The sequence below is a fragment of the Papio anubis genome, chromosome 8, assembly GCF_008728515.1.
Source record: "Papio anubis isolate 15944 chromosome 8, Panubis1.0, whole genome shotgun sequence".
Lineage (NCBI taxonomy): Eukaryota > Metazoa > Chordata > Mammalia > Primates > Cercopithecidae > Papio > Papio anubis.
In genome coordinates this window covers 250,699-265,612 of record NC_044983.1, presented here as the reverse complement: position 1 = coordinate 265,612, position 14,914 = coordinate 250,699, and the positions used below count along the sequence as shown (strand labels likewise).

Genomic DNA, 14,914 nt, shown 5'->3' with positions numbered 1-14,914 from the left:
GCGTGGCTCTGGATTGCGTGTTGACACGTGCTGAGGTGGGCATGGGTTCTGGTGCGTGGCTCTGGGTTCCATGTTTGTGTGTGCTGAGGTGTGCCTAGGTCACCCAAGCCAGTTTTCTGAGTCAGACTGCGTTCAGGCAGGCTGGGGGTCAGATCAGCAGCCCCTCCGGTGGGAGCCTGGTCTTGCTATGGCCGCGTAGTCCCACCACGCCCTGAAGGGTCCTTGCCTGGCACCCTGCAGTTTGGTGAACATGGCCATGGGCCTTCGTGTAGCCTGATGGGTCTTGTCTGATGACTGTGGGATTTGGTCTCACAGTTTGACCTGGATGTCAGGACTGGGTTCAGCAACCAATGTTTTGTAGAATGGCCAGTTTCTCAATAACTTCAGTGTGTTTAAAGATAAGTTCACTGTGAGTTTCAAAATTTAGAAGGGGTGAAAGAAGACTAAGCCGTTCTGTACGTAATTGTACATAATTGTTGTACGTAATTGAAATCTTCGCCTCTGGGGGGCACTGTGTTTTGTGTTCCCAGGATCACAGCATTTCCATGGTATTCAGGAAGACAGGGGGTGGTAGCCAGTGGTGATGCCAAGAAGAGGCCTGGGGCCTGTGCTTTCACTCTTCCCAGAGTCCTCCTTCACCTCGTCACCACCCCCAAAACAGCTTCAAGACACTGAATGCCAGCACTAAGCCTTTGTCCAGAACTGTTCTGGGGGTGGGCTTTGGAGAGGGTGGGCTTTAGAGAGGGTGGGTCAGGGTCGTGTACAGCTCCTTCCACATTTCCCTCTTTTCATCTTCACAAAGAGCTGTATTGTGTGCCCGTGACTGCAGGGATGCCAGCGCCCTGTGGTTGATACCAGCAAACCATCTGTACCGTGTCCCATGCTGGCACTGCACACACTCACCCCGCTGTGATGCAGAGTGTTCCTCATGAGAAGTTGGGATACCTGGCCTAACAAAGATTTCTTCTTTTGCCCTGACGTATGAACTTAAATACCTTTAAAATGTATACCAGGAAAGGGCCGGGCGTGGTGGCTCGCGCCTGTAATCCCAGCACTTTGGGAGGCCGAGGTGATTGGATCACTTGAGGGCAGGAGTTCAAGACCAGCCGGGCCAACATAGTGAAACCTCATTTCTACTAAAAATACAAAAGTTAGCCGGGCATGGTGGCCATCACCTGTAATCCCAGCTACTCGGGAGGCTGAGGCAGGAGAATCACTTGAACCTAGGAGGTGGATGTTGCAGTGAGCTGAGATCGCGCCACTGCACTCCAGCCTGGGCAACAGAGAAAGACTCCGCCTCCAAAAAACAAAACAAAACAAAAAACATATACCAGGAAATTTGTTTTATTAAAATATTAAAATTACATGAACTCTGGACTGAACTGGGAGGTGCAGGTTATGTGGCATGCACTGAGCTGACCCGAGCGTTATGCTCACGTTCTTGTTAACCCTCTCTCTGGATTCTGTCCTTCACAGGTACTCTGGTGTAACACTTCCTGATCTTGCCCACATTATTGGGATGGTCTCAGGTGTCACCGTTCAGCCTTGCTGTGCTTTTTCCTGCCCTGGTCGTCAGGACCCAGAGTTGCCCGGAGCAGCCTGGAGGTTTTCTCCCAGGGCCAGGGTCCAGTACACCTGCCCTTCCTGTGGCAAAAGGAGAAATTTCCATCTGCTTTATCGGGATAAATCAAACCTTAATGCTCGAATTTTACATTTGATGAAAAATAGGAGAAAACGCAAATGACGCTGTATCTTGGACATTTTGTTTAAGATTTCAGGATTACAAATTGTGAGATTAAGTATGAAGGATGGCACTTCTGAGAGTGTCACTTGGTTAGATGAGGGTCTGTTTTCTGATTACAGGAGGTAAAGATTGGCAGGTTCAATTCTTCTAAACAAAGCCTTCAGGGTTGCCATACCCAAGCTCTGTGCTGATGGACAGGATCTGGACATGTGCTGGTGGGGCCTGCGGACAAGGTCTACGACTCCCTGTGTATTCAGTGCCGGCCAGAGGTCCCAGCCTGTCTGCACATTTTTGATAAGACACTGCCATTTAACCTAACAGGAATAATTTTGGTAAATTATGGATATTAATTTTCTTTACAATATTTCATAATTTTCTTCATGAAACATGAAGCACTTTTTTACGACTAAGGTATAGCTAAAACAGGAAAAAAATCATTTTTCGTTGTTTTGTGCAGAAACTTACTTTCTCATTTCTGTGACCTAACTTCTTGTTCATCACCAGCATTTTACAGCACATCTCATCTGTCTTCATCGTTTTGGATGTCGCTTTCTCTCTGAATTGAATCTCAGTTTTAAAGAATGTTTTACCATCATTCTCCCTGGTCTCCAAGACGCGTTTGGGTTTTTTGTCCTTCCCATAGAACAGACTCCGCAGGGCTCTGCCCGCAGAAGAGGAGAACTTTCTTCTTCATGCCCCACACCATGAGCAGCACTTACGCTGACACCACGTAAGAATTTGTCCACCTCAGGACAATGTCCATGTCCTCCCTGGGCCTTTCAGGAAGCCCCACCTCGAGGGCCAGCTACAGGAGCAGAGTGCTCAGGCGAGGACTTTCCCTCCCGTCCCTCCCGGGGGATGCTCAGAGGGAAATGTGGAGACTTCAGGTAGAGACCAAGGTGTCTGGTTTTGATGGATTCTTTCTGAATTATTAAGTCCAGCTGTGATGACCTCGGCCCCAGAAGGACCATGCCTGGCCTGGGCTTAGGTACCCCAGAGGTGCTTCTGAAACCTGCTGCTCCTCCCAGCTGCACGTGGCCGTTGTCTGCCTGCATAATGGATGAGTGGTGGCCTCGCAGCACTCCTCATGCTCACACTTCGATCATGTCTATTTGTGCACCTTCTAGGACTCCAACCTCTTCTAATTCCTCACCTGGCAGTAGAGAGGGATTCCCTTGCGGGTTCTCCATGGAGGCGCATGTGAGAGCAGGGGCTCAGGAGGCTGGTGGTGGGATGGAGCCCTAGCTCCAGGGTCATCTGATGGGATGTGCAGCAGCCAGCCAGGTGCTACAGGGACATTGATGTGGTTAGTGGAGACCACACAACTGAAAATGTGGGTTCTACTGCCAGCCTAGTGTGGTGTTCAAAGGGTGGAATTCCTGAAAAATTCTATGCAGAAATGGGAGATTAAGGCATGCTTGTCAGGAAGGCTGGCCTCCTCAGGGCTAGCGTGCTGTGTGTGGTGGCTGGTGACTGACCTGCCTAGCAGGTGGCCAGATGCTTGAGTGTGAGGTTTGTGGGCCTCAGACTTTGGGTGGGCCTGAGACTTCCTCATCCCGAGGGTGAGTGAAGTTAGAAGGGAGAGGAAGCTGTTCCCTGTGCACATTGCTGCGCTGTCTAGGGGATAAGGACATTTGTGTATCTCACAGTAAGAACAAAACAGAAAAGAGATTTGAAGGCAAAGGAAGTGGGGAGAAGGGCGAGCCCCTGGAGGCCAGCAGATACCCGTAAAAGCAGCAGGGGCGTTGGTGTGCAGAGGTGAGTTGTGTTCAAGCCACGTGCACTGACTCTCCAGAGAGCGTGTGTAATGTGTGTTGGCGTTTCTGAAGATCACATTTTAAGATGTTTCTTTGGGTGGTGGTTTTGTTTGCTAGTGTGTTACAGATTTGCCTTTAGGTCTGAGGCCTAAATCTCTGGCCCGTAGGCTGGGGAGACACTGTAGCAGTGCTGTGTTAGCTTTGAGTGAATTCCAGTCTCATGGGTTTGATAATATTCGCTGCGTGAATAGATGACTGTCCAGATGTCACTGGGGTTTGGGTGGGGAGGGTGTGGGTCACCTGGTGTCCCTAAATGGATGTGCCTTGTTTGCCTATGTTCTGAGATGGCCTGTGGCCCAAGATGCTCTGCATCTCAGTTCATGGGAAGCTCCGGGAGTCTGAGCCATTGCCATCACTGTCGTCTTCATTAAACTGAGGCATTTACGTGACTCTTGTTCTCCGCATCAGGTGCTGTCCGGAGCACTTTCTGTGGCCTGCGTTTAGTTCTTGGGTAGGTGGCTGTTGTTCTGCTCAGCCAGCAGGTGAGAGTGCTCAAGGCAGGTTGGCGATGACATCTCTGAGGGCCAGGAACAGAAAGTAGCTCCCAGGAAAAATACTGACCACTCATCAGGAAACCACTCCTCCTTGCCACCAAAATCTAGTGGAATGTACCAAGTCAATGATCTCTGACAGATCCTTACACCTGAGAAGATTTACTGTCACACAGAATGAGCCAGTTAACTCTTTGTCTCCTGGTGAGAAGAGCATTACCGAAGAATGGTCCAGGAAACCGTAGAAGTCCCACAGCTCCCCTGGGACTTTTGGAAAGCTTATGTGTGAGAAAGACTAAAAATTTATGAATTAACAGTTTATAAACAGTGAAGAAGTTGGTGGAAGAGGATAAGGAGGCCAAGAGTGCACAGGAAATAGCACATCTCTGACCTTGCAAAGGAACACTGGTGCCCCGTGTGCTTCAGTTCTGTCTGGAGACATCAGACGCCAGTGGTGCATGCTGTAGTAAGCCAGGCACTGCAGAACACAGGGCTGAAAGGCCATGAGCTTCACAAAGGGCTCTTCAGAGGAGAACTTTCAGTCTGGTGACACTGGCCGGTGAGCGGAACAGCAAGAGCTCTGTGCACTGAGGCTTGCTGGGAGCCTTACTGGCCTATTCTTTGTAATCCCATAACTTTGTGTGTTTCACCTTCCCCTGCCCCCAGATATTGCAGCCATACATTTGTACTTCTGGATCTAAGTGAAGACCATCCACTTATCTTTTTTGTTGTGCACATTCACTGTTTAATTCATTTCTAGAAAACTTTTCTCTCTGAGTAAATTTTATTTGTAGATTTTTCTTCTTCAGTGACATCTGTTTGATCCCATCTCTACAAAAAATACAAAAATTAGCATCGTGGTGCATGCCTGTAGTTGGTAGCCTGAGGTGGGAGGATCAGTCAAGCCTGGGAGGTTGAGGCTGCAGTGAGCTGTGATCATGCCATTGCACTGCAGCCTGGGTGACAGAGAGAGACCCTGTCTCAAAGAAAGAAAAAAAAAAGATCTCTGTTTGAAGTTCATAAACTAGAGACTATTTTTTTTGGCATCTTATTCCTAATAATTTCAATGGAAACAATAGGTAATAATTTATATTTCAATAAATCTCATTTCCTGTTGATTTTCCTTATGATATCCAAAATGGAATCTTAGGGTAATCACGTTGTATTAGTCCATTTACGCACTGCTGTAAAGAACTACCTGAGACTGGGTAATTTATAAAGAAAAGAGGTTTGACTCACAGTTCCATGTGGCTGGGGAGGCCTCAGGAAACTTACAATCATGTCAGGAGGCAAGGGGAAAGCAAGGCATATCTTATATGGTGGCAGGAGAGAGAGAGAACAGGGAGGTGCCACACACTTTTAAATGATCAGATCTTGTGAGAACTCACTATCAGGAGAACAGCAAGGAGGAAATCCGCTTCCATGATCCAGTCATGTCCCACCAGGTCCCTCCCCTGATGTGTGGGGATTACAGTTTGACACGAAATTTGGGTGGGGACACAGAGACAAACCACATCATTCTGCTCTTGGCCTCTCCCAAATGTAATGTCCTTCTCACATGTCAAAACCAGTCATGCCTTCCCAACAATTCCCCAAAATCTTATTCCAGCATTAACTCAAAAGTCAAGTCCAAAGTCTAATCTGAGACAAGGTAAGTCCCTTCTGCCTATGAGCCTGTAATATCAAAAATAAGTTAGTTACTTTCAAGATACAATGGAGGTGCAGGCATTGGGTAAATGCACCCATAACAAAAGGGAAAAATTGGCCAAAACGAAGGGCTACAGTCTGAAACCCAGCAGGGCAGTCATTAAATCCTAAAGTTCCAGAATAATCCCTTTACATGCCATGTCTCATATCCAGGGCATGCTGATGCAAGAGGTCGGCTTCCAAGGCATTGGGCATCTCCATGGACCTTGTGGCTCTGCAGGGTACAGCCCCATTCGGCTTCTTTCACAGGCTGGCGTTCAGTGCCTGTGGCTTCTTCAGATGCGTGGTGCAAGTTGTTGGTGGATCTACCATTCTGGGGTCTGGAGGACAGTGGCCCTCTTCTCACAGCTCCACTAGGCAGTATTCCAGTGGGGACTCTGTGTGGGGGCTGCAACCCCACATTTCCCCTTCATGCTGCCCTAGCAGAGGTTCTTCTTGAGGGCTCTACTCTTGCAGCAGATTTCTGCCTGGACGTCCAGGCATTTCCATACCTCCTCTGAAATTGAGGCAGAGGCTCCCAAACTCCTGCCTTCTGTGTACCTGCAGGCCCAATACCATGTAGAAGCCACCAAGACTTGGGCTTTGCACCCTCTGAAGTCATGGCTGGAGCTATACCTTGGCCCCATTTAGCCACTGCTGGAGGTGGAGTGGCTGGGACACAGGGCACCATGTCCAGAGGTGCACATTGAAGCAGGACCCTGGGCCTGGCTGAGGAAACCATTTTTCCCTCCTAGGCCCCTGGACCTGTGACGGGAGGGGCTGCCGTGAAGGTCTCTGAAATGGCCTGGAGACATTTTCCCCATTGTCTTGGCAGTTACCATTGGCTCTTCTTTACTTATGCAAATTTCTGCAGCTGGCAGCTTGAATTTCTTCCCAGAAAGGGTTTTCTTTTCTACCATTTGGAGAGTCAGACTTCTAATTTTCAAACTTGTATGCTTTGCTTGCCTTTTAAACATAAGTTCTAATTTCAGATCATCTCTTTGTGAACACATATGACTGTATGCTGTTAGGACCACCCAGGCCACATGTTGAACCCTTTGCTCCTTAGAAATTTCCTAAATCATCTCCCTCAAGTTCAAGGTTTCACATATCTCTAGGGCAGGGGCAAAATGCCATCAGTCTCTTTGCTAAGGCAAAGCAAGAGTGACCTTTACTCCAATTTCCAATAAGTTCCTCATCTCCATTTGAGACTACGTCATCCTGGACTTCATTGTCCATATCACTGTCAGCATTTTGGTCAAAACCATTCAACGAGTCTCTAGGAAGTTCCAAACATTCCCACATCTCCCTGTCTTCTTCTGGACCCTCCAAACTATTCCAACCTCTGCCCATTACCCAATTCCAAAGATACTTCCATATTTTCAGGTATCTTTATAGCAGTAGCCCAATTCTCTGGTACCAATTCTCTGCGTTAGTCTGTTTTCACACTGCTATAAAGAACGACCCGAGACTACGTAATTTATAAAGAAAAGAGGTTTAGTTGACTCAGTTCTGTATGACTGGGGAGGCCTCAGGAAGCTTACAGTCATGGCAGAAATGGAAGCAAGGCACATCTTATGTGGCAGCAAAGCAAGGCGTATCTTACATGGCGGCAGGACAGAGAGAAAGGGGAGGTGCCACACACTTTTAAATGATCAGATCTCATGAGAACTCACTATCATGAGAACACCAAGAGGAAAATCTGCCCCGATGATCCAGTCATCTCCCACCGGGTCCCTCCCCTGACACATGGGGATTACAGTTTGACATGAGACTTGTGTGGGGACACAGAGCCACACCATATCACACCTTTAGGACATGCGGGTGGTGTGTGGAGCAAATAGCATCTGAAGATAGTGATGACAGATTAAGGGAAGGGGTGGGCAGTCCATGGAGGGGTGAGGCACAGGCTTGTGCCTAGTGGTGTTGGGACAGGGCAGGCCTGGGAATGGTGAACGTAACAACTTGGCAGTGAGACATTAGCTCAAGCCCCAGCTTTGCTTCCTGGCCATTTGCGTGAGCCAAGTTCCCCGAGGTCATGAAGCTTCACTGTGTCTGTCCCATGGGGCACTGCTCAGAGTGAGGGATGTGGTAGGTGGGCATTGCACACACAGTGCTGGGCACATAGTGACTGCACCTGGTCCTTCCTCCAGAGTCCAGACGGGTTAGCCTCTAGAATTACGTTCTTGAGACTTCTTGATAGGATCCTGCTACATGCTCTGTCATGCCATGGGCCCTGAGCATCAGACGTAATCCTTTACCTGATGTACATGCAAGTGTGCCAAAGCTGTCAGCATGACATGGGTTGTGTGATAGGTTTTTGTGCAGTGTGTGATGTGGAAAGCTGATACCTGATGCCGAGCGTTTTTGTTGTGATGGTTTCTTTGGCATGGGTACTGCCATCATGCTCCTATTCCAGGACCTAATTCATAAACAGCTCTCCAGTCATAGCTGTTGGAGGGCCTGTCCCCCTGTCTACAGATGCAGACCTCTGCCCAGACAGGGAGTTGAGGGTCTGGCCTATGGGAATAAAAGTGGGACCCCTTAGTCGCTGGTTAGTTTTCAGGGTCATCTCCGCCCTTTGCCCCTTCTTGAGGCTGTGTTACACCCTGGAGACCCCCAGGCATTGCACCTGGCAATCACTGGGTTACCTCGAAGGGTTGATTGAATTGTATTCATTATATTTGTCTTGGATCAGTGTCATCCTGCAGCCTCATTTCAGCTTTCAGGATTGCTTTATTTTTGTATTATATTTTTAACAATGCAAAGTATTCAAAAGCTAGCTCTACCCTGTGAGAGACCCTTCCCAGCCCTAGCAATGTGATGATAAACCCTGGGAAATGTTAATCAGTGAATATGAAGGGCCCTCGACACACGCCAGGTTGTCAGATGTTTTTCTCCATTCTTTCTTCTTAGTAATGGATTTCATTGTATCCAATATGCTATTAATTATAAGATACCTTGATTTCAGAAATGAAAAAATTGTACAAAATCATTTGTTTACAGTCAACAAAATTATTTCTTCTCAGAAATCTACACTTGTAGAGGTTAGGGCAAAGGTCATTGTCTCCATGGAGGTGCTGACGCTTAAAGGTAGTGGCAGAGTTGTTCCAGGGGACCTTGGAGAGGCCCCCCTTTTAGGGGACCTCGTAACAGCCTTCTCAAAGGTCAGTCTCCTACGTGTTTTGTTGTTGTTGCTGCTGCTGTTTGTTTTTTGAGGTGGGGTCTTGCTCTGTTGCCCAGGCTGGAGTGCAGTGGTGAGATCACAGTTCTCTGCAGCCTTGACCTCCTGGGGCTCAAGTGATCCTCACACCTCAACTTCCTGAGTATCTGAAACTACAGGTTTGCACCACCCTACTTGGCTAAGTTTTTGTATTTTTTATAGAGACGGGGGTGGGGGGTGTCTCACTTTGTTCCCCAGGCTGGTCTTGAACTCCTGGGCTCAAGTAATCCTCCTGCCTTGGCCTCCTAAAGTGCTGGGATTTCAGGTATAAGCCACCATGCCCAGCCCAATCTCCCAAGTTTTAAGGAGACCTAATTCTTAATTGTGAGGGAAGCTTCGTCTGATTTTAAGCATCATTTTCATAAGCTATTTAGGCAAAGTATAATTATTGACTGGTCTTTTACTAAATTTAGATTACTCAGCATCACTGATAAGCTGTTAAGCTGTTATGACCATAATACCAAAACAGCTGAGATGACTAGTAGCTAATGGGAGAAAACTGTGTACACACAGGTATGGAAACCTAAGATGTAAGTTCTGCCAATTCTTTTTTCTAAATTTCAACTCCATGGTTATTGGAGTAGAAAGCAGAGTTCTATTGATTCATGACATCACATTTGACATTTTTCTTAACCTTTTATTAGGTTCAGGGAGCAAGTTTCCGAGGTTGGAAAGAAGTGACTTCACTGTTTAATAAAGATGATGAGCAGCATCTCCTGGAAAGATGTAAATCTCCCAAGTCCAAAGGGTAAGTCACAATTGTGTAAGAAAATGATCATTTCAGGAGAGGGAGGAAGTCACTGAGGAGGTAGAAGTGAAAACTTGATGGCATAAATACAGTGTAACTGGACACGCTGTGGGGTGTGGCAAGTCCCTGTTTCCCTCCCCACTCCGTCTGTCCCTGTTGAGTGGCAGATGGTCATGGACTTCGTGATGTGTGCTTCGGAGTTAACATCCCCCTTGTGAATAAACAGAAATGGGCTGGGCACGGTGGCTCATGCCTGTAATCCCAGCACTTTGGGAGGCCAGTGCAGGCAGATCATAGGGTCAGGAGTTCGAGACCAGCCTGGCCAACATGGTGAAACCCCGTCTCTACTTAAAAAAACCCAAAAAACAGAAATTAGCTGGGCATGGTGGCATATGCCTATAATCCCAGCTACTTGGGAGGCTGAGGTGGGAGAATTGCTTGAACCTCTGGGAGGCTGAGGCAACAGAGCAAGACTCTGTCTCAAAAAAAAAAAAAAAAAGAAATGAGTTGCGTTGTTCGATGAAAAACAAACAAACTATACTTTGGATAAAAGGTCATGAGGGTCTCTGTTGGCATTTTGAAAGGTTATGGAAACGTGGAAAATAACTTAGAATTATAAATTGAACTTATTAGCCTTACAGCAGCCTGTAGCCACACTTAAGATTTTTAGTAGTTTCAGAAAAAAGCCAAATCAAAACAGCAACATCAAAAAACGACTGTTAAAAATGCAAAGGATTGACTGGTAAACTGTAAAAGATTTTAGAAAATTTAATAAATTTAAACTGACCTTGCAAATTTATCATCAGTGTTTCAGAATTTTAAAAGTGTAAAGTTGAAAATATAAGTTCAGTGACTACCCAATGATATTACCAATGGCATATTTACTCTGTGTTATGGAAAGTTGTTTGATTAGAAGATGAATCCTGGTGAGTCGACAAGTACAGAGTTTGCTTTTGTTTGAGGACTGTGGGCCCCCCGTCTGCTTCTCTGCACTTTTGTGCACTGAGGACAGACACGTGGCCTGGCGTGCTCTGGTGGAGCTGTGACAGACACGTGGCCTGGCGTGCTCCTCATCTGTAGAAGACGGGTAAACTGGTTCACCTGCTGATGAACCGGTCAGGTGACCTGCTAATACATCAGCATCTGGAAGGAGAGGGCCTGGGCACTGGTGTTCTTACAAATGTTCCCAGGTGATGCTCACGGACAGTCAGGGTGAAGAGTAGTTGAAGATCTTTCTTCAGTAGCTGTCGCTCACTACCATTTTCTTTTTATAGTAGATGGTGTTCTGAATTCTTATTTTTGTTGAGTAAATTACCTACTAAATGCTTGACACAACCTTGCTATATTAATAATCCAATTGCAAACCTATTTGAAAAATTGAATAGATTTCCCTCCTTGTTTCTTAATCTAGACCCTGGATTCTCATAGATCTGATTTGCTCAAAATCTTGAGTACTACCTTCCTATTGCCTTGAGGATCTCTCTTGTGTAATAATACTTATTTCTTGTCAGAACTAGTTATTTGCTTATGTATTGCCAAGTGGTGTCCTAAAATATGGCTTTTACACACTTCATTAACAACATGTAGTGACTGATTTTTCCTTAACTTTAATATTTGAAACTTTTCATATAGACTTGTGTTAGTTTTCTAAACAATTTTTTTAAATTTTAAAGAATTTTATGTTTGTGAAATGGATACAGCTTGAGGCCCTAAGACCACTGGGTCACCAACACGTAACTCTTTCATCTCCTATAGAACTAACTTACGATTAAAAGAAGAGTTGAAGGCAGAGAAGAAATCTGGATTTTGGGACAATTTGGTTTTAAAACAGAATATACAGTCTAAAAAACCAGATGAAATTGAAGGTTGGGAGCCTCCAAAACTTGCTCTTGAAGACATATCGGCTGACCCTGAGGACACCATGGGTGGCCACCCATCCTGGTCAGGCTGGGAGGATGACGCCAAGGGCTCGACCAAGTATACCAGCCTGGCCAGCTCTGCAAACAGCTCCAGGTGGAGCCTGCGCTCAGCAGGGAGGCTGGTGAGCATCCGACGGCAGAGTAAAGGCCACCTGGCGGACAGCCCGGAGGAGGTGGAGTGAGGGGCTGCGTGGCAAGTGTGCCCCGACGTGGTGGCCTTTTATTAGTATACCATGTAGTTGCTGAGTCTTTTCTGTTAGAAGGAATAGAGTCTACTTTTTGCCTATATTTCATATTTGGACCTCTGTTTCATTGTTTAATGAACTCTCTCACACACACTGTGACTCCTTGGTGAACACATGCAGGGATTGTACATTTGATTGCCTTATTGCAGAAATACCCATCAGTCCATGTTTTGCAGAAACTGGAGATGTGAATTTTTGATGCTGTCCCATAATACAGCAGTAATGATTTGCAGTTTGCCACAAATCATCTTCATGCTGCTCTCTGTCGTCGTTCTGTTTCAGGACTTCTATCCCTTTTTCTTGTGTGTAGCACATACAAACGCAGCAGTCATGCAGTTCTTTTCTTTTGCCAGAAAATTACAGTCAGGAGGTAAGATGAATCTTCAAAAGTTAGGTTAAATTTTGTTTAACTTGACAAATTAAACTTTGTTCTTATTAAACAAATATTTAAACAAATACTGGAAAAGCAAAGGTTATATTTGGGTGTAAAATGTCAGTATCTTAAAATGCATGTTCATCTTTTGCTGAGGGAGGAATAGCCTCTTGTGTGTGCACTGGATAGTAACCATGGTTCTTTTTTGGAATTTTATTTTTACCTCTTTTGAACTTCTAAATCGGTTCCTTTATTTTCTTAAAACCTTTGCTCTCTCTTTTGTTTACAGATTAAAGAAGTATGATGATAATTTTATTTAGGAAACATTGTCTTGCTCATTATAGAGTGAAGACTGTGCATAAAATACTGAAGTGCCTCTTTTTTATTAGGCTCCTATGTTTGTTCTTGCAAAGCGAGATGCTGATTGTGATTGGTGTTAGATCTGTAAGAAGCTGTGTCTTCTCCACAAGAACCAACGGCCAGTTTGAGAGCATCTCGCGCGTTCTTTTTCTGTCTGCTTTACTGTCCTTGACAATGTGATCCTGCACAGTATCAGGTGCCAGTTATGTGTCCCTGGCAGGTTGGCGCTTATCAGCAAGTCCTGCAGATATCTATCTTAGGTAAAAGTGGTTTGAAAGAAAAGGTATATTTTTCTTTTTTGTTTAAAAGCAAAATAAAACCTCCAGTTACACTGTGCATTCCCCTCACATACAAACAAGACAAAAGCCCTTTCCTGAGTTGCTCGGCATGCACTTGTGTGCTGTTCCATGCGTGTGGATGTTCCTTCCACTTGTTCCTGTGGAATAACTGAGTGTGCCTGATGGCAGAACACACTGCAGTGTTATCAGCGTCTGCATGTTTTTTAATAGAACAGGTTTACTTCATCTGTCATCTGTTATGGAAAAAACAGCAATTACTTTTGCATCAACCTAATACATCCATTCATCTAGCTAAATCTATAATCTGTATCAATCGCTTATACCTATCAATCATCTGTATCTATTCACCTACCCTCGGTCTGTCATCTCTCAGTCTGCATCCATCTAGCCTTCTGTCAATCATCTACTTTTTTTAATAGAATAAGAAGTTTACTTATCAAGTCTTGAAAGGGGGACATGCTTCAAGTGGTGTTCAAACAAAAATTCCAGTTTGTATTAGAACCTTGAAATGGTGAAGTTGTGGAGGTTTTCTTTGTTCCATAATACAGAGACAAGTTCATAATTTTTAATATAACAGTTAAGTTGACAAATCATAAGTTTCCTCAGGTAAACAATCATAACTGTCTTTCTCCCTAGAGAAGTGCTTGCTGGGATAGTAAAAACATTCACCATTTCATGACTTCTGCAAATACTTTCAAGCGGAAGTCAGTGTAGGCTTGTTTTTGGCTAACATGGTCTTGCTGCGCAGGAATGTAAACACTGTTTGAAACTCTGGAAATCACACGTGTGTGGGGAGATGGGGACGCTGCCCACGTAGTGGGGAGCTCTGTGGTGTGATGGCAGCGGTTGCTGTGCCTCTGTTGGAACGCTAAGTGCCTGCAACTCACGTCAATCATAGAATTGTGACGCACAGTTGGCAAAATAGTTCTTTATGCTATTTCTCAAAATTTGAGGACAAACTCAGATTGGGATTGGAATGTGCACTGTAAATCAGATTTTTCTTATCTACAAAGACTAATGTAAAAATGATTTTTTCTTCTGTGCCTGATTAAATTAACTGTGGTTTTTAATATAAATATTTATTGGTGTGCTTTGGGAGAAAAAATATCTTTTCTTGAAAGAACTTACCAAAGCAAATTTGTTATCTTCACAAGTTAATGGGAGAATGTGGTTTTTATTCTGGGTGTTTGAATTGTGTAAACACACAGCTTCCCTGTGTGGAGACAGTTGTCCTGTGCTCCTTCTACTGTACTTTTTAAATTTTTTAATAGGAAAGTGATGGGCTTCAGAGAAGGGTTCCTCCTTAGTGTTGAGGCTTTTTAAAAATAAAAATGTTGTTTCTAAGCTCTTTCATTATTGGTTTGCATGATTACTGGCATCTGCTTACGATGGCTTTAATCACTCAGCGCTAATGGCACCTTTCCTATTTAGCCTCATTTTAGAATGCAGTAAACACATGTGGACTTTTCACGAATAAATGAGCAACTTCAACCTTGGTTTTCAAGATGTGTCTTGCGTATTTGAATGGCCTGTGTGTGACTGTCCTCGGTGCAGGGCCCTCCACTCTGGAGGGCAACAGTGTGGTGGGGCACCCCGGCTGCTGTTTTGGTTCTTTATTTCATGAGTTCTGTCCTTAAGCAAGATTTTACTCCTCCGAGTGGAGAAACGTGAACATAGTAGCAACAATTCTTTCTGTTTATCTTTAAGAAAATGACCATCTCTTAGAAAGAAGTCTTTTAGAAAGCAGTGGCCTGTTCTAGAGAATGCTGCTCACTTCCCGTGGGAGTGGGACCCTGGAGCCCGCAGTGCCTTTGAGGCTGTTTTTGGGGTGCAGATGCTTTGCAGGGAGGCGCAGGGCCGTGTGGGATCCCTCTTCTCAGACCTGCATCCTGAGCAGGTGGACTCCCCGGCCCTCCTCGCTGACCTCATGGGTGAGTGTGGACTGCACTGTCACCTACTCCACCCTCGCCGGGGAGCATGGATGGCATGGGTGCCCACTCTGCCCCCCA

The 14,914-nt window shown here is 45.4% G+C and overlaps 1 protein-coding gene across 8 annotated transcripts in view; it reads left to right on the top strand.

Annotated features, from left to right (window-relative positions):
* The window catches only part of TDRP (testis development related protein), a 72,298-nt gene that overhangs the window by 39,549 nt on the left and 17,835 nt on the right, over nucleotides 1–14,914 (top strand). For 4 of the 8 annotated variants that reach the window (XR_001905292.2, XM_017961725.2, XM_017961724.2 and 1 more), the window contains exons 2-3: nucleotides 9,606–9,709; nucleotides 11,465–11,750. Coding sequence is in view for 6 of the 8 variants with exons in the window: in XM_017961725.2 (XP_017817214.2) it covers nucleotides 9,606–9,709; nucleotides 11,465–11,750 (390 nt within the window). In the remaining 2 variants the exon portion in view is untranslated. Of the gene's footprint in view, nucleotides 1–9,605; nucleotides 9,710–11,464; nucleotides 14,410–14,914 lie in introns of those variants that run through there. The other 4 variants (XR_001905297.2, XM_021941972.2, XM_021941973.2 and 1 more) reach the window with 2 other exon arrangements.